This window comes from Manis pentadactyla, chromosome 4, assembly GCF_030020395.1.
Source record: "Manis pentadactyla isolate mManPen7 chromosome 4, mManPen7.hap1, whole genome shotgun sequence".
Taxonomy (NCBI): Eukaryota; Metazoa; Chordata; class Mammalia; order Pholidota; family Manidae; genus Manis; species Manis pentadactyla.
This window is the reverse complement of record NC_080022.1, coordinates 141,810,569-141,832,985: the sequence shown is the minus strand read 5'-3', so window position 1 is coordinate 141,832,985 and position 22,417 is coordinate 141,810,569. Positions and strand designations below refer to the sequence as shown.

The 22,417-nt window shown below is 50.9% G+C and overlaps 2 protein-coding genes across 2 annotated transcripts in view; both read left to right on the top strand.

The window, feature by feature from the left end:
- The window catches only part of NXN (nucleoredoxin), a 155,664-nt gene extending 134,463 nt beyond the window's left edge, over positions 1-21,201 (top strand). Inside the window, exons 6-8 of the mRNA XM_036906240.2 lie at positions 13,141-13,320; positions 14,986-15,110; positions 18,146-21,201. Coding sequence (XP_036762135.2) covers positions 13,141-13,320; positions 14,986-15,110; positions 18,146-18,328 — 488 coding nt within the window. The 3' untranslated portion in view covers positions 18,329-21,201. The remainder of the gene's footprint in view (positions 1-13,140; positions 13,321-14,985; positions 15,111-18,145) is intronic.
- LOC118922937 (eukaryotic translation initiation factor 1-like) lies at positions 553-9,438 on the top strand. The gene has a single exon (XM_057501070.1). The coding sequence runs from the start codon at positions 1,254-1,256 to the stop codon at positions 1,593-1,595; it is 342 nt and encodes a 113-aa protein (XP_057357053.1). The 5' UTR covers positions 553-1,253; the 3' UTR covers positions 1,596-9,438.
- Positions 21,202-22,417: the final 1,216 nt, after the last annotated feature.

The window sequence follows — 22,417 nt, the reverse complement described above, 5'->3', positions numbered from 1 at the left end:
GGTGTCTCCCAGGGCACAGTCTCTTCCCCTTTGTTTACCCCCCTCTCAGCCTCCCTCTTCAGCAGACCTGCTTAGTCCTGACCTCCCTCAGTTGTCCTGCTCTCTGCCATGGAACATGGGGTTCATGACTCAGAATGTCTAGCATCTCCCACGCCCTCTCCTTCCTTGTTAGAAGTGTCATCCTTGCTTTCTGAGATTCTGTCTTGTTCGTCTAGGATCTGACTCTTACCTCTTCCATTTTTCCTGCCCTTTCCTGCCTCCCGTCTGCACTTCCCAGGATGCTCAGGTCTCTCTCAGCTTAAAAAACTCCCATCATCTCCTAAGCTCCTGTCTCAGAGTGCTCGGGCTGCCTTAACAAAATAACATAGACTGAGTGGCTTCAAGTTAATTTCTCACAGTTTTGGAGGCTGGAGAGTCCAAGTTCAGATGGCAGCTGGTTCAGTTCCTAGAGGGGGCTCCCTTTCAGGCTTGAAGATGGCCACCACCTCCCTATGCCCTCCCGTGACAGAGAGAGAGCTCTGGCATCTTGTCTTCTTACAAGAACATCAGCCCTGTCAGATCAGGGCCCTACCCTGTGACCTCATTTAACCTTTACCACCTTCTCATGGGCCCCATCTCCAAATACATCAGGATTAGGGCTTCCATAGGAACTTTGGGGCCACACAAGCATTCAGTCCATAACAGCTCTGTCTTTCTCCCAAATATCAAAATTTTCAAAGACCCTCCCATTTTCTCAGCTCCTACCACATGATGGGCCTCTTGCTGGTGTAGGCACAACACCAGTATGACAAAGCCGTGGTCCCTGCCCTCGTGGCCCCCAAGAATGCTGCTTCATCTCTTGTCCTTGCAGCCCCAGCACCAAACTAAAGCTGCCTCTCAGGTTCCCAGCATCCCCTGGTCACTTATTTATTTATCAGAGTGTAGTGTGGGCCTGTCATATGCTTGTCCATTCATGGACCAAAAGCGCAAAGGTCCCTGACCTCATGGAGCTTGCATTCTAGCAGAAGGAGCCAATAAACGATTAAAAATGATGAAGTGTACACTGGATTGAGTTATAACACACTGTGGATAAAAAATGAAGTGCTATGGATGAAAAAGAAAGCAAGGTAGGCCCCAGCCACTGAGCAGCCACCGCGGACTCAGCAGCCTGCCCCTTGAGCCCCCTCGCTTCCTGATGCCCCATCCCCCTCGCCCCCCTTCTCTGCCGCCACCTTCCCCAGGCCTTTTCCACTGAGGAAAAGGAAGCTTACTGTATGTCACTATCCAGAAACCTCCACTCTTTCAACCCCTTTGCTGGTGCAAGTAAGGGTGATGATCTGCTTCCTGCTGGCACTGAGGATTATATCCATACAAGAATTCAACAGAGAAATGGCAGGAAGACTCTAACTGCTGTCCAAGGGATGGCTGATGATTACAAGAAAAAGAAACTGGTGAAGGTGTTTAAGAAGAAATCTGCCTGCAATGGTACTGTGATTGAGCCTCCAAAATATGAAGAAGTAATTCAGCCACAGGGTGACCAGTGCAGGAACATACCCCAGTTCCCGGTAGAAACTGGAGTGGCTGAGGACGACCAGCTGAAGGCTCGTGGGTTTTAAGTGCCTTTGGCTCACTGAAGCTTAAGTGAAGAATTCTTTGCAATAAGTAGAATTTCCCTTCTATCCCTTGTCACAAGTGTGAAAACCTCACAACTTGTGTAATGTAACCATTTGGGGTCTGCTTTTAACTTGGACTCGTGTGACTCCTTCATGCAATAAGCTGAAGAAGAACCAAAAAATAAATAAATAAAGCAAGGTAAAGGAATGGGAGTACAAGGGTGGGGGAGGGGTGGGCCACAGTTTCAAATAGGTGGCTAGGGTCAGCTCCATTAAAATGTGACAAGGGAATTAACCCTGTGGTTCTCTGGGAGAGAAGTATTCCAGGCAGCCAGAATAGCCAGTGCAAAGGCCCTGGGGCAGAAGCACGCCTGACACAATTATGGAACAGCAAGGAGACCAGTGCGGCTGGAGCAGAATGAGCAAGAGGGGAATGCGGAGGGGCTAAGACAAGAGAGTAACAAGGGCCGGGTCACACACGGTCTTTGTTAGGGAGCTTTTGGCTTTTGTACTGAGTGAAGTGCACAGCATGGGGGTTCGAGCAGAGGAGTCCCCTAATCCAGTTTATGGCAGGATCCTTCTTGTTGCTGTGTTGAAAGCAGGGGTGTTACTGTGGTGATCCAGGGAAAAGACGTTAGGTGCTTGGGGAGGCAAATAGGGCTGGAGGTAGCAAGACGTGGCTGATTCTAGATGCAGTCTGAAGTTAGAGCTGTACAGTTTGCTGACAGACTTGATTAGAGTGGGAGAGAAAAGGAAGAGTCAGAGACAGCCCCTCGGCCTTCTCCCTGAGCAGCTAGAAGGATGCAGTCACTGTTGGCTGAGCCCGGGAAAGCTGTGTATGTGGGGTTGGGGTCAGGTCGACAGGATCAGATGGAATCCAAACAGCAGTTCAGTTTCGGCCATGTTGAGTTTAAGACGCCCATTAGCCACCTGAGTAGTGATGTGGGATCAGCAGTCTAGAGTTGGGAGGTGGGTGGGGTTGACATGTGAATTTGGCATTTGTAAGTTGGCATATAACTCACATTTCAAAGCCTCAAACTGGATGAGACATCACCACAAGAGAAGAGCTATTTGCAATCCACTGACCTGCCTGTTCTCTTCCTGCTCCGGCCGCCTTTGTGTTCTGATACCTGGGGCTAGACGCTAAAGTCCTTTCCTCTTCCCCTCTCCTTCCACATCATCCTCCCCTGATTTTCTCCTGCTTCGCTGAGTCTTGGATTTCTCCGGCTCCGTAATGGGGGCCTTTCCTAGGTCCTTTCCCCTTTGTTCTAAGGACTCACTGCAACTCGAAGGCCTCCATTCCTCTGTACCAGGTACTTCTCCTGCCTCTCCACGGCTGCTGTGCTCACCAACATGGCAGAGCACCTCCACGTGAGCCCTCAGAAGATCATTCTAATAGTGGTACTCGTCCCCTGTGCAGCAGCCCTCGGTGGTGTGTTCCATGGCTCTTTACAGGCTCATCTCAAAACCCTTGGCCACCCCATTTCTCCCTCCTATTCACCCCTTCCTCCCCACCGTCCCCGCCCTCCTCCCAGCCCAGTGCTGCTCTCCGTGCCTTCCCAGCACGTTCCTCTTCTGTGCTGGTGTCTCTTGTGACTTCTTGTCCCTTGTCACAGTCCCGAGTGTAGTTCTCGCAGTGGAGTCTTTCTCGAGGATTGGTCACTCCTAAGGACAAGGAGTAGGGGCGTGTAGTTCTCAGCCAGGATCACTTGTCCTTCCTTTTCTCTGTCCCTCTTTCCTCCCTCCTCTCTTTCCTCTTTTGTTATTTCTTCCTTTCTTGTGCATTTGTGCTTTTCTTCTGGTGACACTTCCTGGGTGTCTGCCACGTTTCTGGCTTGGAGCCTGGTGCTAAAGGGCTAGAGGACTTGCGCTGCCTTCTGGCAGGGAACACCGACAACCCAGGGAAGCCGAGGGCATGCTGGGAGTACCCAGGATGAGTGCTACTCCGCGAGTCACTTCCCTCTCTGGGCCATCTGCTGCCTCACGTGAAGAAGGATGGGGTTGGCCAAGGGGATCCCTAAGGTCTCTCCAAGCTGCATGATTTAGAGGATCTTGATTCAGAGGCTAAAAAGGCCGCGCAGGAAAGCTTATTCAGAGATTTAGATTGACTTTAAAATTCGTATTTGACTTACTAAATACAAATTTTTTAAAAACCTAGATCTTACTTAAACTTCTAGTGTTGGTTTTTGAATACTGTAATGCTTTTGTATCTAGGAATCAGTAGCTTCTTGTTAGGGATCAGTGGTTGATGGTTAGACCCACTTACAAAGTTCAAGTCCTTTAAACATTTTTATTTGATCTGTACATTTAAACCTTTAAAAATACTTATCTGAAAAACAAACAAATGTTCCCAAGTCCTTAAGTAAGTCTGGTAACTCTAGTAAATTAAACTAACAGTGATTCTTAAGTTCTCTTAAATGCGGCAGTACTGGTGGTAGGGTTTCAGCTTAAACATAAGCCAGAATCAATTTCTCAGTTACACAGTTTAATATTGAAATTGCAGGACGGACCTGTTACTCTACTGGGCCACATTCTCCTAAACAAAACAGATACCAACCGTGCATGGATGTTTTGACATACAAAAACATTAACACCATGGGTTTGATTCACATTTCTAAACATCTACATCTTCCTAGATTTGAAAGATGCTCACTTATTTAAGGAAATAATTGTGTCATTCCAGTTACATTGTTTTGTAAGTCTCTTCCCCACTCGCTGAGGTTGCATGTGTCCAGAATCCAGTCCATGTGGCCGGCCCTCCTCATAGTACCATCTCCTTGCCCTGCAAAGAGGACAGCCTTCCCCTTCGGAGACCTTGTAGTTCACGTCTCCAGTTTGGTATCATTTCTGAATTCTTCTTGTTAGTATTGGAAGTTGGCAATTCCTCCTCAGGCTGCACCATCCCTCGATTGGATTTTGCTTTTTTTTTGCATCGGAGGATATTTAAATGCCTCCAGTCTAGCTCTGAATACCTTTGAACTTGAAGGAATTGTCTATTCTGTAATACTCTTCATAGCATCACAAAACTCTGAAAATTATTTTTGATTGACTTCTGCGTATTTCTGAGCTTTGTGCAATCCCATGGTTACAACTTCCAGTCACTCAACTGATGTGTTTATATGCATGTATGTATATTCTGAGCTGTTTTCACTCACACTTCTGACACCAACCAATTCCCTGACCCCACCTGTGTTATAAGTCAATTCTGACACTATCTGCCTAGAGTTAGTGTCAGATCCCACAGGGTTAAGGTCTCAGTCCCACAAGACTGCCCCCCATCTGCACTCCCCGCCCTCTTCAGACATTAAACACAAGTCCTGGACCTCCCATACTTCTGACTGCCTGGTTGTAAATCAGAGGGTCCCACGAACCTCTCCTTGGGTTTGGTAATTTGCTAGAGCAGCCCACAGAACTCAGAACAGTTTAGTTAGTATTATAAAAGATTCAACTCAAGAAGAGCCAAGTGGAAGAGATGCACAGGTATGTGAGAAGGTCCCAGAGCCTCCATGTCTTCTCCAGGCATGCTCCCCCACCCCCTGGCATCTCCATATGTTCACCAGCCTGGAAGCTCTCTGAACCCCACTGTTTAGGGGTTTCTATGGGAGATTCCATTATGTAGACACAATTGATTAAATTACTGGCAAATAGGTGATTGGCTCAACTTTCAGATTCTCTTCCTTTCCCAGAGGTCAGAGATCAGGACATGGGGTGATAGTTCTAACCTTCTGATCACACCTTCCTGGTGACCAGCCCCCATTCTGAGGCTATTTAGGGGCCCCAGTCACAGGTCATCTCATTAGCATACAAAAAAATACTTACCACTCTGAGATTCCAGGAGTCTTAGAAGCTCATGTGTCAGGATCCAGGACTGAGGCCAAATATGTAACAAAGGATGCTCCTATCACCCCTACCACTCTGGGAATTATAATGATTTTAGGAGCTCTGTGTCAGGAACTAGGGATGAAGACCAAATATGTATTTCTTGTTATGTTACAATATCACACACACACACTCTGCATATACATAGAATCAGTGGAGGGTGCCCACTGTTTTGAGTAGCGTAGTCTTCAGCACAGCTTCCAGGGCTGTGCGTGGGAGTTCATGGAGCCTGCTTCTCTCTAAGTGTCCTAGGCTCTTGCTTCACTTCCTGACTCCTGAAGGGTTTTGATGAAGTTGCTTTCACAGGGCACTACCAGATATGTTCCCCGGCCCACACCCAAGGGAGCCACCTCCACCTGACCTGTCTTTGTACTTCATAGTGAATGAGTCAGTTAATCTGACATTGACTTTATGTGTTGAACATGAGGGCAGAGCTTCCCTTTGATTTCTTGATGGGCTTGGATGAAAATAAGAAATTCGAAAAGAACCCAGAATCCTCTGAGCATCTTGGGGGCTGAGCTTAGAGCATTGCTAGATTCCGAGAACCACCCAGCATACTCAAGGCAGCCTTGCATAAAACGATGCCATGTGGAGGTGTCAATCCTGGTGCTGGAGGTGAGTCCAGGTCTGGAGGCTCTGCCCCTCAACTCACCCCTTTTATGAATGGCAGAGCCTGCTGCATGCCGTGATGATGAGTTTGTCCCTAGGCTGGCCAGCCCAGATGAGTTTGTCCTGCTGCTGCTAGGGGGCTGATCGCTGGCTCCCTCTGGTGCTCTGGACTGAGCCCAGGCTGTGTTAACCGACAGCCTTCACCGGGCCACCCGTTCACCAAGACCCTAGCATTTGGCCTCCGTCCATTTCCTTTGTCTTATGGGAGTAGCAGGGTTGCTCTGAGTTGGGGGGCCTCCCTACTCCCAACGCTTTATGCAAACTGGGGTACTTGCAACCCTATAAGCTGTTTAAAAATGCCTTTGTAAGGAAAGGGTTTAGACACACTTGGCAAAAGGCAAATCCCATTAGCAATTGTCTATCTAATCCCGGCTGTCCGAGAACACTGCGTTCTTTGCAGGCAGGCTTAGCGCCCCTTCTGGGTGAGGAGCCCGAGCTGGTTTTGTTCCTCCTCTCCCCACCCCACCCACAACTTTTGCAGAGGGCAGCAGGTCCCAGGGTGGAGGTTGGCCCTGCCCTGGGAACAGCCCCGGAGACCCTCGTTTTAGGCCTGGGTGGGAGGGGAGTTGTGAGGGCGGGTTGCCCTCCTGGGATCTCTTTATCTTGTTTCCCTGCTGCCCTCTTGTCCATTCCTTTTTCTTCTGCAGCTTCTCTGCCCTTTCCCCCCTCCCTCTTCCAGCTCCTGCCTGTCTCCTCTCTCTCTCTCCCATCCTATGCCCTCTTCACTGCCCCTTTCAGAAAATGGATTTGAGGCAGAACCTAATTATTTTGTATAGAAGTGAAGCATTTAGAGCTTGTGTCTTTCAGTCACTAGAGGTGAGGGGCCAGTGCTTGGTGGGTTCTGTAGACAGATCTCAGGATTTGAAGGGCTGGGGTAGGCTGGCTGGAGCTGGCCCTGAGGGCCTGGGGAGGGCAGGCTGGGGGCCACCTTGGGGCCTTCTGAGCAGCTTCAGTGTTCTGTTTTGTCTTGTTTTGAGAACATAAAGGAAAAAACAAGAAAGAACAACAAATGATGTGACAAACACCCATGTGGCCTCCACCTAGAATTGACATTATTGCTTTAGGTATTTAAAATTAAAGCAGAAAGGAGCCTTAATACAGATGGAGATGGGGTTCCCTCTCCTCCTCTGCACTGCCTTTCTGCCTTCTTTTCCCTGGGGAAACACTGCTGTCATTTAGAGTGTGTCTTCCTAATTGGGTTTCATAGTTTTACTGCATGTATATGAAAACTAGGAATAATAGAATTGCCAAGCCGGGTGTGGATTTTAGAGGCATACACTCAGGGCAGACATGCTGTAATATCCTTCTGCAACTTGGGTTTCTCACTAAACATTACGTTTTCAAGATTTATCCCTGTTGATATTTATATCTGGTTCATCTATTTTCAGTGCTAAAAACTGCTTCATTGTACCACAGTTTGTTTATCTGTTCCTCTGCTGATGGACACTTGGTTATTTTTGGTTTTTCTGTATTACAAGAACGTTGCCATAAACGTCTTCATGCTTCCTGGCACAGGCATGTGCCCAAGCTTTTGGGCCTGCTGGCCAAGTTCAAGCAGGCCCAGACCCTCCCTGGGACCTCCCTCGGGTTTCTGAGCTCCACTACCCAAACTAGCTGCTGCTTCCTTTCCTTGGCTCTCCAGGTAGGAGCTTGGCATGGCTCGGCATCCCCTCAGGGAGGGGCCTCTCCAGCCCCGATGTCCTGGCCACCACTGCCAGGATTGCCAGCAGAGGGAGAAGAGCAGTCTGATGAAGGGAGTTGGTGGCCAGGGAGCAGTTTGCACTTGCCATCCTACCTCTATTGCCTTTCACTCTTCTTTGATTTTTATTTTACATTAATACATTTATCATAACACCATTTAAGAAAACTCAACTCTATCTCACCTACATTCCTGCCTTACTAGCCCAATTGTCTTCACTTTTCTGAGTCCCTTGGGGTCTCTGTTCACATGCATACATACTCAACATAGCTGTAATCAACAAAGTGCTGTGTATTCTGTATGTGCTGTTTAGCAGCATACTACAAACATCTTCTATCGTGCTAGTCTTTATAATCACCATTTTCATGATTGCACAATGTTTTGCCTCCTGTGCTGTCACCTGCTCTTCCTGGCCTGGGCTCTGCTTTTCCTCCCATTTCTCTTCCCAGGGCCCAGCAGTCTTTGAGTGATTCCTCCCAGCACCCTCAGATTGCATTGCCCTGTGGAAGCAGAGAAAGAATGCTCTCTGAGTTGCAGTCCTGCCACTTGCCAGGGCGCTGTGTGACTGAGCTTCCCCACCCCTGGCCCCTCACCACGGCCGACTCCTCCGAGGCTCCCTCTTTCCTTGGCAGTAGAAAAGCAACTGAACTAAACTCTGAGACAGTCTCAGTACACATGGCTTTGAGATTGTTCTAAATACCAATGATCTCCTCCCAGGAGGAAACAGTTTGGGGTAGGCTTCTCAGGCCTTGTTCTTTCTTCTCTGGGTTTTGAGAGAGATGGTGAGTGGGGTTCTTAGGCGCTGCTTTTGGTCCAGGGCAGGGGGCTTAGGACTGAAGCCTCTAGGAGCATAAAGTATGTGTCCTACACCCAAAAATAAGCTTGAGATGTGCAAGTGAGAGAGCACCAACCCCATGTGTGGCCGACCTCACACTGTTCCTGGAACCCTCACTGTGGTATTGGCATCGTCTCTTGGTTCTTTCTGTAGCTGACTTCCTCCACCCAGCACGGAGGTTTCTGTTCTCTCACTGGAGCAAGGCCCCAGTCTTCTGTACCTTTGCCTTCTCCTGAGTCAAATAATCAACTTAGGGATGATTAAAAAAGGAAGTTATTTATAATAAGGACTAACATTTATGGAGTACTTACTGTATACCAGGTACTCTGATAGAAAGCCTTTTTCTCCTTGCCATCTTGTTTATTCCTCACAACCCTCAAATAAGGCAAAAGCTGTCACTATTCCCATGTGACAGTCATGGAAGTGAGCTTCCAGGAAGTGAGTGTCATGGCTCGATCATCCTTAGATTCTTACCATACTTCCCCCTGACCATCCCAGCCATCCCAGCTGGGAAACCACAAGTTCAAGTGAAGCAGAGACAAGCTGCTCCTTTTCCATTCCCTTCAGAAAAGCCCCTTGCTGGTGTGGAAGTTATTTTTTATTTTGGTATCATTAATCTACAATTACATGAGGAACATTATGTTTACTAAACTCCCCCCATCACCAAGTTCCCCCCACATACTCCATTGCAGTCACTGTCCATCAGTGTAGTAAGATGCTGTAGAATCACTACTTGTCTTCTCTGTATTGCAGAGTCCTCCCCATGACCCCCCCCCACATTATGCATGCAAATATAATGCCCCCTTTCTTTCCCCACCCTTATCCCTCCCGTCCCACCCATCCTCCCCGGTTCCTTTCCCTTTGGTAACCGTTAGTCCATTCTTGGGTTCTGTGAGTCTGCTGCTGTTTTGCCCCTTCAGTTTTTTCTTTGTTCTTTTACTCCACAGATGAGTGAAATCATTTGATACTTGTCTTTCTCTGCCTGGCTTATTTCACTGAGCATAATACCCTCTAGCTCCATCCATGTTGTTGCAAATGGTAGGATTTGTTTTCTTCTTATGGCTGAATAGTATTCCATTGTGTGTATGTACCACATCTTCTTTATTCATTCATCTACTGATGGACACTTAGGTTGCTTCCAATTCTTGGCTATTGTAAATAGTGCTGCGATAAACATAGGGGTGCATCTGTCTTTTTCAAACTGGGCTGCTGCATTCTTAGGGTAAATTCCTAGGAGTGGAATTCCTGAGTCAAATGGTATTTCTATTTTGAGTTTTTTGAGGAACCTCCATAGTGCTTTCCACAATGGTTGAACTAATTTACATTCCCACCAGCAGTGTAGGAGGGTTCCCCTTTCTCCACATCCTTGCCAACATTTGTTGTTGTTTGTCTTTTGGATGGTGGTGATCCTTATTGGTATGAGGTGATATCTCATTGTGGTTTTAATTTGCATTTCTCTAATGACTAGTGATGTGGAGCATCTTTTCATGTGTCTGTTGGCCATCTGAATTTCTTCTTTGGAGAGCTGTCTGTTCAGTTCCTCTGAATTTTTTTATTGGATTGTTTGCTTTTTGTTTGTTGAGGTGCATGAGCTCTTTATATATTTTGGGTGTCAACCTGTTATCAGATCTGTCATTTAGGAATATATTCTCCCATACTTTAGGATGTCTTTTTATTCTATTGGTGGTGTCCTGGTGTGGAAGTTATTTTGTACAAAGGCATCGATTAGAAATTTCCCATTCCCTTTAAGTTTCCCATTAGAGGCTTTGCCCTATTTTCTCCTTAGAAGTCTCTGCTTCAGGGAACCTGCTTCAAGGGAGGGGAGCAGGGAAAGCACAATGGGGGAATGAAAGGCAAGAGGTGACTGCAGCCTTGGGAGGGAAGAGAGGAGGGGGTGGGTGGTGCCCAAAGCTGCAGGTGCAGGGGCCTTCCCCAACCCCGGGGCTGTCTGTGCAAGCCCCCTCCTAGCGGGTGGCCTGGTAGGAAGAGCAGCAGCTTTTATAACAGGCAGACCAGGGTTCCTATCCCACTTGGCTACTGACTGGCCCGATGACCTTGGGTAGGTAACTTGTCCACCCATAAAAGCAGGATAATCGTATTTCCCACAACCATCTGTTATATGCAGTCAGTGAGGTAGCTAGCATGTGCCTGCCTAGTGCAAGCACATGTCCCGGGGAGGTGAGCTTCCCTTCTCTCGCCCACTGGTCCATCCCTGGAGGAAAGCACATGCATAGGGCTCCAGAGTCAAGCTAACCCAAGACTGCATGATAGGAAGGGGACTGGGCACTCGCTGTGCACAGATATTCTTTCCCCTGTCCACCTGCCAGAAATGGGCTTCTGGATTGAAGTCTGCCTGGTTATTTTATGGGGTTGCTTTCTGTTTATGCACCACACAGGCACACATGCCTCATCGTCTTGGGCTTTTAGACACGGGTGGTGGTGCTCTCAGCACCAAATAGGAGTGGGGACTTTGCTTTCTCAGAGCTGTGGGGAAGGGGTGGGGGGCCCAAGGTCTAGGGGGCTGTTCCTTGGTAGATTCAGCTGAGGCTTTCTCAGCAGCCAGCTAGGGACTGTGTCCTTGTCCTGCCATCCTGGTCCCACCAGCACAGACTTAAGACTTGAGACTGCAGCCATAGTAACAAAGGAGGCCCCTTAGAGGGGTCCTGTGGATAAACTGAGACACCAAACCAGGAAGTGAGCTTTGCCTTCAGATTTTACTTTTCCTCCCTTCTCTGTCCTGTGTGCCTGCTTGTCTTCCACAGACCAATTCTGGGCTATGGGCAGGCCAGCTGCTATGCCTGATCATAGCAGTGGGCAGGTCCTGGTTTAACCCAACACTTGTAATTGCCCAATTTCAGAAACATACCAACTTCAATTAAAGAACTTTGCCAAGGCATTTTTGAGATGCGGCATGGTGGTGGGGAGGCCCTCGCCTGTAGCCAGCTGGCCTGTCCTGGGCCCCAGCCCCAGCCCCAGGCTCCCTTCAGGCTGCTGACTGTGGCCCAGCCTGATCCTCCTCAGGGATGGGGACGCACCTGATGTGGGCCACGGAGGGTAACTTCAGCTGGAGGCACCCCAGGTCTCTTGTGTTTTAACATATAACTCAGGAGGCCTGGACAGCTCTGAGCATGTCCTAAAAGCCCCCGAGGAGTACCAGCATGTGTGTGCTGTGGTGGGACTGGCAGTCCTCCAGAGGCCAGTTCTCTCCAGACCTGTTCCCTAACAGGCCATGCCACTATAATAGGTATGAACATAATGGACTCATTTATTCCTTTTGAAGACGGGCCCACCGCTACATGCTGGCCACTGTAGCAGGTTACAAAACACCGGGACCATATTTCTGGTACCTCAGCATCCCTCTGACAGAGAAGTAAAATGTCAGTGGAGCAAATTACCAGCTGAATGCTTTGGAACCTATAAATATTAAATTGCTCTGGCTTTCACTGGCCCATATAAAATTAAAGCTCTGGTCAGCTCCAGAGGAGAGGTGGCTGGTTAGTGTGAGGGGGGAGGGATCTGGCTGCCAGTGGAGAGACAAGCGTCCCCACAGGGCAGGGCTGCCACAGGGCAGGGCTGAGGCTGACTCTGGGAGCTGTGGTTGGCAGGGTGGGGGCTCCGAGAGGTTGAGGGGAGCTGGGAGAGTCCTGACTGGAGGAGTAGCAGCAGGGAATGGCGTGCAGAAGACCAGGGAGGTGGAAGACCCAGATGAGACTCTATACCAGGATGGGATTTTCTCTGATGTTCCATTGGAGGCTTTAGAGTTGAGGGGGCTGTGGTTTGCATGGAGTTTGGTGTTGCATTTCTTACCTGAGCCAAGGACTCTACGTGAGGGTGGCAGAGTTGCCACTACACGCTCCCTCCAGGGACTGTCCCCCTCGGAGCAGGTTTGGGGGCCTCCTCAGGCAGCAGGGCTGGAGGTAGGGGACGGGGGCAGCTGGCTCTCTGGCAACCAGCTGTCTTCCTGCTCTCCTGCTGCAATGTCCGCCCCAGGCTGCTCCCTCCAGAGCTGCTGGGGCCCTGCTGCCCATGTGAGGACTCCCATCGCATTGACTGATGCGCCCTGCTTTGTGCGTCTGTACCAAGTACGCACCAAGTACGCTGCATGGGACACCACATTGGTTAGGTTTAAGATTCCCTGTGGGCTGGGGCAGCATCTCCCACTTTGGGATCTCTTTAGGATTTATCGACTGCTTCTGTCTGCCAAGACCCTGTGCTAAGTTCTTTAAATACATGACCTCACTGGTCTTTACGTAGTGGGGTAAGGTAGGAACTGCAGTACAGTCATCCTGTTGCAGTGGGAGACACGGGGCCAGGAGAGGTGAAGTGACATGCCCACGTTCCATGGAGCAGTTACATGCAGACCCGAGGGAGTTGTGTGGCTGTTCCCTGGCTGAGCCTGGATTCCATTCCAGGACCTCCCGATTGTCCCTAGGGGCCAGTGACCTAGCGCACTGTCTCTTTTGCAGGCATCCCCACCCTCATCGTGCTGGACCCTCAGGGGGAGGTGATCACGCGGCAGGGCAGGGTGGAGGTGTTGAACGACGAGGACTGCAGGGAGTTCCCGTGGCACCCCAAGCCCGTGCTGGAGCTCTCCGACTCCAACGCTGTGCAGCTCAACGAGGGCCCCTGCCTCGTCCTTTTTGTAGGTATGAAGCTCAGCAGGAGCCCCAAGGTCAGAGGGACAGGACAGACCTCACCCGGTGGGGGGGGTGTCCCTGCAGCTTCTTCTGAAGGGGACAATGCAGAGCCTGGGCCTTTGTCTCTCCCAGCAGCCTTGCGTTTGACCCCAATGGTTTATTCATGGCTCTGCCCCTGCAGGTGTTCTGGGAGCTGCTCCCGACTGCCAGCTGGGAAGAATAGGTCAGGCCTGGAGGATGCCCTGGGCCCCCTGACGAACAAGACTCCCAGATGGAAAGAGGCAGGGCTGCACACACAGGAGCTGCGGGGAGCGGGACCCTCGGGCCAAGGCTTAACCCAGGCTGCTTCTGCCTATCACCTGTGTCCTGAAGGGCTGCCCCAGGCCCCTGGCAGGTGGCATGTCTGTGGCCAAGTGCCCCCTTCCAGTCTCACCCATCACTGCCCCTCTGGTGCTCAGTGGGTGACTGTGCCAGGCAGGAAGATTTAGGAACATCCAGGCTCCCTGCAGCCCTGTGGGGTGACCCTGGTTCCTTTTACAAACACAGCAACTGCTGGCCAAGGGATTTGGGACTCTGTCTTGGGACTTGTTGCTCAGCTCCAACTCAGAATCACCTGGGATCCTACGATCATGCCTGAGCTGCTGCCATACCCACTTCACTGAGGGAGGCTAGGGAATATGTCCCACATCCTACTCCCCTTCTCTGGAAATCTGGTTTGGGGGTCCCCAGGAGGGAAGACAGCATGCAGACTCAAAGGAATTCTTAAGCAAACTGATTTGCAAGCTGGCCCTGTGGTTGGAGGACAGAGGCCTCCTGGGGGAGTCGTCCACTTTGGGGCCTAGCTGCCTGTTGCAGGCTCACACACCCACTCTTGGGGCCACTGGAAAACAACTCTGAGCTGAGGGACAATTCAGAACCTTCGAGACCATTGGCAGATGTGGAAGCAAGGCCCCAGAGAGGGGAAGGGAGATCCCAGCATCATGGAGCTAACTCCATGTGGATCTGGGGTGTGTTTTGCCAAGCTGCCTGCTGTGGGCCTCTTGGGCAGTGTGGCATTTCTGGGTGAAAATCCCCTGCTGGCACCTGCTCTCCCCTCCCCTTCTTTGCCACTCAGGGGTGTTGTTCTTGCTGTTGGTGTCAGCGGTCAGCAGGAGGGAGCCCCGGGGCCTCAGTGGGGGCTGCTCCCTGCAGGCAGCCTGTCCCCTTCCGGGCCACTGCAGCTGCCGGCTGTGAAGCTGGCACTCCAGTGACCCTGGTGCCTCCCCGCTGCCACCAAAGCTGCTGACCCCGACCACAGTTCTGACCTGCCACCACTGCCACCAGTTCTGCTGTTTCCATTAGGAAGACAGAGATCCAAGGTCGTGGCTTTTTATCTGTAACTGTGAGAAAAACTGCCGGGGACCTCAGGTCCCAGCAGAGGGGAAGCTCAGCTTCCGAGGTGTGGGTTTGTGCAGAATTCAGTGAAACGAATCCTGCCTGAGGCATCGGTGCTACTCAGTGTGGTGCCTGTAATACACCCTTAGCACCCAGGAGGCAAGGCCTGTGTCCCGGGGGAAGCTCGTTTTCTATTCAGGGGCTGCCCAGGTGGGAATTTCAGGCCCTGGATGCAGACTCCCTGAGGGACCGCCACTGTCTGACAAACTAGTGCTTCGTCGTGTCTTTCCTGCATCACAGATTCTGAGGATGACGGAGAGTCTGAGGCCGCCAAGCAGCTGATACAGCCAATAGCTGAGAAGGTCATTGCCAAGTACAAAGCCAAAGAGGAGGAGGCGCCGCTTCTGTTCTTTGTGGCAGGGGAGGTGAGTGCTGCTGGGGCCTGGGCAGCAGGGGGTCAGCTGGCTGACGTTTACAACCTAAGGGATGCCTGAAGGGGCCCTAGGGCCTGGGTGCCAGTGCTTCTGGGAGAAGCCACCGACAGGCATGAAAAGGTGTGTCCTCAGTCGTGGAAAACCATTTCCTGCCCGTGCCACTTCCTCCTTCACCCATTGCTCAGCAGGCTCAGAGCAGCAGGATGCCTTCCCAGGACAGAGCCCCCTTTTGCACGGCTCCCACCCAGGCTGCTAGGGAGAGAGGCAGCCCCAAAGGTCGAGACCAACTCTTACTCCCTGCTTGGAACCCAGCCCCCCGGAGCTTTACAGTGCGTCTGTGTGGCTAGTCCCCCTCTGCACTGGCCTGCAAAGTGAGCGTTTCCCCATACAGGGAACCCAGCTGGGGGCCCCACCTCGGACGTGCAGTTACCTAGCCAGCCCAGGGAGAGTGCTGAGGTTGGAATTTACTGGCATCCCTATGTCTTTCACCCAAGGCTTGTCCCTAGAAGGCCTTCAGCTGGACTTCTCCAGGATGAGAAGGCAGGGCCCCCTCCGGCGGGTGCCTGCTCCACAGAGGTGCAGGACCCTGCGACCGCAGACCCGGCATCCTCTACAACAGGGGCGCCGGGCAGCGCAGGCACAGTGCCGCAGTCCCCGGCCCCCGGAGCCACCCTCTGCACATGCTCAACCCTCTCCCCACCTACCCTGCACCGGGCCGCAAGCCGGTTATTGATACACACACACTTTTCGACGCCCCACTGCCCTTCTTCCACTCATCTGTATCTCCAGGTGGTCAGAGCTCCATGCTCATTTCATGCTATGCTTGGATTCCAGGAGAGTCAGCAGCAGTCAGACACCCTGAACCACTACCACCTGTTCATCACCCCCTCAATAGCCACCCCAGCTAAGCCCTGCCGGGCCCCTCGCAGGCAGCTGAAGTCACCCTGCACAGCAGTGGGATGGAGGGAACAAAGCAGGTTCGCAGGGCCCTGCCTAAGGGCTACATGAGCCCGCTCCAACAAAGCACAAATGGAAGCTGCTCTGAATGCATTCAACTCTAACGCCTTTTCAGGGGCTGTGAGAAAAGATGGATACAGAACAGAAAGGGCTGAGCCAGGGGCGGAGCTGGAGTGGACAGCTCCAGTAACTGCTTTAAAAATGTGGCTGCAAAGGAACATTTGCAGGTTTTCTGTATACCAGGCCCCAGGCCAAGTGCTTCACCTGCCTCGGACCATTTGCTCCTCACCTCTCTGGTGGGGAACATGATCATTATCATTTCACAGCTGAGGAAAGCGAGGCCTGGAGAGGGTAAGGCTGCTCCGAGTCTGGTCTGCCAGGCTGCAAGAGCTGGCTGGCTCTTACGCCTCCTTGTGTAGCTCCATGTAAGCCATTATTAAACATGTTTTACTGGGCATGAAACCTGGTCTCAGAGAAGTGGCTAGCCGAAGTCACACAATACATAGGTGGCAGAGAAAGGAGTGAAGGTGAGGTGAGCCTGACTCCAGAAGCAGGGTTCTCACTCTGTCCATGTGCTTGGGCAGATGGACCAGCCCTGGCCCAGAGGGAAGGATCCCTGGCCAGGAAGTTGCACAGTGGAGCCAGGGTCGTTCACTGCTCCACCTCCCCGACTGGCCACCTGTCCTTCTGGGTGCTTCACCTGGGCTCCTGGCCTTGGCAGCTCTCCTGGTGCAGTTCTGTGTCCCACTGTAGAAGTCACTATAGAAGGGTAGTGGGCACAGGGCACTGGGACATCAGGCATGGACTAAGTGCCTCTGAGCCCAGGACTTTGAGCCTCTCATGTTCCACCCAAGGCTAAATGGGACCCTGTGTTTGTCTTGGTCCTGCCCTCTCTGGCAGGCAGAAGTTACCTTCTGAAGCTTTAATAAACATTAAAACTCATATCTCTGTGGTTTGTTTGGAGGGAGAGGAGGGGAGGCAGCGTTGTGCTCAGCCTGGCCTAGGCCTCCTAACGGGAATGCAATGTACAGTATTTGTCCAGGTGGCTCCCTCTGTTTATCATGAGATTGTTTATTAACCTACATGGAGGGGCTGAATCAGATGACCAGTGCCAGAGATGTCAAATAGCCCAGTGTTGCTGGGAGGTGCGTGCCGTTTCTGAGATGGGGGCAAAAATCTAATAACCTTCTAAAGATTTGCCCTTTGAGAAAGTAGTGTTTTTTGTCTTAGAAGCTGGTAAGCTGTACAGTTCATGCCTCCTGCTGGCAAGCATTTATTTAAGACCAGGAATTCCCCAAGCCCTTTCTCTGCAGGGCAACTCCGGTCTCCTCATTCAGTTCAGGATATTGCACATCTTATAGTGAGACAACCTCAGGATGGGCACGTGGAGGGCATTTTCTGTTATCTCCCAAATGGGGGTCAACAGTGTGAAAAGTCATCTGCAATGATTGTTCCCTTACAAATCATTCTCAAACCTCTGGATTTGATTTTTATGTTTGCCTTTATACCGAATAGGAGAAGTTCATCCGGGTAGTCACTGGGGATGTATGATAGACACAGAAACCTGTGTGAACTTGGGAAGTACTTCAGTAGCACCGTCATCTGCACTGGCTGTGCAGCTCCTTCCCCCTGGAAACCACAGGGCTGGGGGTGGGGGCAGTGAGCTGTTTCTGTCTTAGAACATTCCAGAGTTGGAGTCCAGATCAACCTCAGATAATCCACAGTGGGACTGCATATAATTGAGAGTTGATTGTGAAAGTAAGTAGTGAAAGGACAGCCTGTTTTCACACAGCAGAGATGTGTTAGACTTGCTCCTGTACTGAGAAAGGAAGATGACTTGCCTGGTCGTTCGGACTGATGCAGAGAGCGCATTTTATGGACCAGCCTCTCGGCCTCCCCACGGCAGGGTAGGGCCCCTGCACCCCATTCTGAGAGCCCATCTCTTTGGAGGAGCTCTTCAGGGTGATGGTGTGGTTGCATTTTGGGCTACCTGGGTAATCCAGGCCAGGGCACCATCTACCCTCTGTCTTGAAAACTTACTGGTTTTCTCTCCCTCTGGTGACTTCCAGGATGACATGACCGACTCCCTGCGAGATTACACCAACCTGCCCGAGGCTGCCCCTTTGCTCACCATTCTGGACATGTCCGCCCGGGCCAAGTACGTGATGGACGTGGAGGAGATCACCCCTGGCATCGTGGAGGCCTTTGTGAATGACTTCCTAGCAGAAAAGCTCAAACCGGAGCCCATCTAGTGGGGATCTGACCTCATGAGACATTATTTAAAACTCTTCTCCTCCTCCTCCTTCTCCCCTTCCTTCCCTCCACCCTTGGACTTTTCCAGCGTGTCCTGAATCACACAACCCAAGTGTCCAACCTCTCTGTGGTGCCTTGTTCTCTGCATTAACTCCTCATCTAGCACCCTAGGGTGCACCTCCTCTCAGCAGCAGAAGAACCCACCATGCTTGGAGACTCTGCTTGGGATTCACGGGGCTGGCATAACACGCCAGGACTGGGACGCCACCACCGTCAGCCATGAGCTCTGGGTGGAGTGTTTCACAGGGCGTTCTCCTGCCAGTGAGCCCGGAGGGACAGCGCATTGGTGCTCTGGTCTGCCCCTGCTGTTGGCATGCCCACGCAGCGCCCAGGACAGCTCAGTGACAGCTGGATGTGTGGGTGGAGCAGGGAAGGGCCGTGGCCTCTTAGGTCTTGCCGGTGAGAACATCCTTTCCGAAGTGACCTAGCCTCTGTTGGTCTGAGGGAAGCCCACCACCTTGTCAGTTGCTTCTAGGGCAGCCTCTCCAGATAGCAATGGAAGCTTGTGTTCTCTTCTTGTGAGAGAGAGTAGCTGCCGTAACGATTCATGTAGTAAGTGCTTACTTTGATTGAATTCCTACCATGTGGTATGAAAGAGCTTCTCATTCCTTCCTTATATCTTTTTCCTTCCTTGATCTTGACCTTCTCCAGGTTTCAAACAGCCCCTACTCTCTTGGAATTTTGTTAATTCTTTCCCTTGGACATCTTCCTGAAAAGGTGCACTTGGCCTTCCCTCTTCGAGGGGCACCGCCTCTCCCTCAGCCCAGCTCTGGGCCCGGGGCCACTGGAACTCTGCCGAGGTGCTTGTGCCCACCTTTGGTTACCCCTGTCGTTCCCTTTTCTTTTCAACTCAGAACTAAAGAGAGACAAGAAGTTACCAGAAGCCTATGCTTTTTCCTGAGAACCTGCAGAAAGGGCTGTGCCCTGGAGTGGGAGTGAAGGCAGAGGACACACCAACTACAAGTAGGCCTTAGGTCCACTTTGCTAGGCCCACATAGCTTGGTTCCCTGTTTGGGCTGAAATGACCAGGAAAAAGGAAAGTAACAGTAGCTGTGTTCTTAGGATTCAGATGGAGGGCTTTGCCTAGGGCTTCACAGGGTGTTAGTCTGTGTCAGCCGGGTGACAGGGTCTTTCAAATGAGCCTTGGCTCACTCACAGTGCTCAGCCAAACGAGACCATCTGTTTGGAAAACCCAGCCCCCCAGTTAGCTGTTGACACCGTTGCTCCTCACTGACTTGGATGGTTGCCTTGTCGTTCAGAGGTACAAAATTAGTTGGTAATTAGACTGTTACTTGATGTCATCAGCCTGAAATGCAGTCACCTGGTAAGAAATAAAGCAGGCATCATCTCTGGGTGTTTTCAACCACTTGGCCTTTCCTGTGCTTATTAACAGAAATCTTCGCTTGTGGTGCTCTACTGGGGAGTCAGCGGGTGGGACATACAAGAGCCTCTTAACTGGGATACCCGGTAGCTATGTTTCAGAATTTAAGAGAACTGAACCTAACATAGCCAACTGTTGAGTCCTCATGAAGCCAGGAAGCTCCTCTGGATTAGAGTGCCAGAGACACTTCCCTGCTGGGGCTCCGGCTGCCGTTTTCCTGGTCTGACTCACCCTTGCAGGGGGAGGATTCTCAGATTACAGACACGCTTATGGATACTCGTGCTCATCCCCCCCTGGGGGAGCAAGCACTCTGAAGCCGGAGAGGGCTAGTTGGAGAAGCACAAGGAATCCCACACACATCTCCCTGTGAGGAATGGGGCAGTAGTGGAGACTCTCAACCCGGGCTCTATCCTGTGGTTAGGGCCTTCTCTGGGAACCCCGCCAGTGTCTCCCTTGGAGTTGGGGACAAGGTGAGGTCAGCCTCCCTTAGAAGATGGATTTCTGCCTATGCCCTATGTCATGATGGCTTTGGAGGAAAGGTGGTCTCTCTTGGCAGCTGCTTCTCTTCCAGGGCAGAGGGAGCAAGGTCCAGTGAGGAGTCCCTGTGAGTCACTGCAGCAGGAAAACTAGGTCACCCGTCATCCTTCTATGGCCCACACAGGCTGGACTGAACCACTTGACACTAATGTCAGCTGGGTCCTTGATCCCAGAATTCTCCTTCTGGAGTGGGTGTGTAGGTAATATCAGTGGGATGGTGCTTGAGGTTCATATAGTGGTGACTTTGGGGGAAATTCTGGCAAAAATCACTTTGCCAGCACCAGTGAAAAGTCCCTTTCTCAACAATGCGAGAGATCTTAAAGGTTAATGATGCAGTTGAAGTGGGTGGCTTCTTAATTCTCACTAAGCAACTCCAAAATACCTTAAAATTCTTGTCGCTAATTGGAACCAGGTTAAAACACCAGCTGCGACATATTCAAGGGCTTCTTCCACGAGCAGCAAGGGAAACCATGCCCTGCAGGTTGAGGCAGATGGTGGCTGTAAGAATGCCACCCTGGGGATCGAGATTTGTGTTCACCACACTGACTTCAGATCTGACTACACATTTTCACAAGAGATGAGATTTTTTTTCTACCTATACCAAACAATAAAGATCTGCCTAAGAAAAAGGGTATATGTTTAGGATTGGTATATACAGTGGGCAGACGTAAATGCCAGAGGGTGACTGGAAACCAGCTGCTTTTCCAGGAGTGAGGTGACTGCCTACTCTTCTTCTCAACCCACCTCCAAAACATGTCCTCGAAATCAATGGCTCTCACTGATCTGAGCACAGGGAGCCAGGACTGCTCATTTGGCATCAGCCAAGCTGCAAGTGGCAATTTTCAACCAGACTTTGTTTTCTCTTGCCGCCTAATTAAAGACACCAAAAAGCTGTTTGCTCCTCCTGCTGCCTTATTCCAGGACAGCAAAGTGAATTCAGCAATGAATATAAAGACATAGTAGAATATGGTCCGGGAACACATCAGCTGAAGCCAACAAGGTGTTGCACTGTCAGCTTAGGGAGAAAGGTTGTGAAAGGTTGTGTGTGTGTGTGTGTCTGTGTCACTGGAGGACCCAATGTGTGTGTGTGTCTGTGTGTCTGTCCGTTCCCCTGGCCAGTTGGCTGGCCCATGCTTACCTGATAGGACCAGAACGGCGCTACAGTAGAACTGGGGGCAGTGCAGCCAGGTCCCCTGCAGCTTCTCTGGGTGCTGCTGTGCAAACTGAGGACTGACTGGAGACTCGGAGCAGAGTTGTTCACCCTGAAGCAACAGTGTGGAGCGAGCACTTAACCTACATCCCCCTTTGCTGATATCAAGAGGTAAATAGCACCCACTGCTTTCCTCCAAGCAGGCTGCTCAAGGGAAAATTCTTTGGGGAAATGACTGTTGTCTACTAGATTCGTTATTTATCATTCATTATTAGTAAGTGGTACATGTGTGAAGGGTGAAATTTTTTCCAGGAAATTAAAGACTTGTATGTAGGGTAAGTTTATATTGGGTCCACTTTATGGTTGGAGGAAATAGGACATTAGGATGCGCCTTAAATGTTCCTGGCAAAAGTATTTCAGGCAAAAGTATGTCTCACCCTCTTGGTATTTTGGAATACTTCCCAAACCAGGAAATGTGTTATTAGTATTAGATCTGGTAGGACTTGTTTGAAGGACTGCTGGATTTCCATTAAATAATGTGCCAGCTTGTGAAAGCCTTTGTCCCCAGGCCTGACGGCCAGTGTGCAGCCCAAAGGTGGCAAGACAGCCTCAGGCCTGGATTCCTGGGTGCTCATGCCTCACACAAGTAAGTCACCCACAAGGGCTAGAACTAGGATATGGGAGGCATGACCTTAGGACCCAGGGCCAAAAAAAAAAAATGAATCTGGACATCAGGGTATGTTAATTCCCCAACCAATCAAGAGCCACTCTGCTGCCTGGCAGCCAGTATGTGCTCGCCTTCCCTTCACAGAGGTGCAAGCAGGCTGGGAGGACAGACCCTCCTACAGCCAGGTCTCCCCCCACCAACCTGTTCCCTTCTTGCACTTAGTAAAGCAGCAGCTTTGGTGGTGGCCCTCTCATCTTTTCTACAGAAGTAGTAAGAAGAGAACTGGTATCATC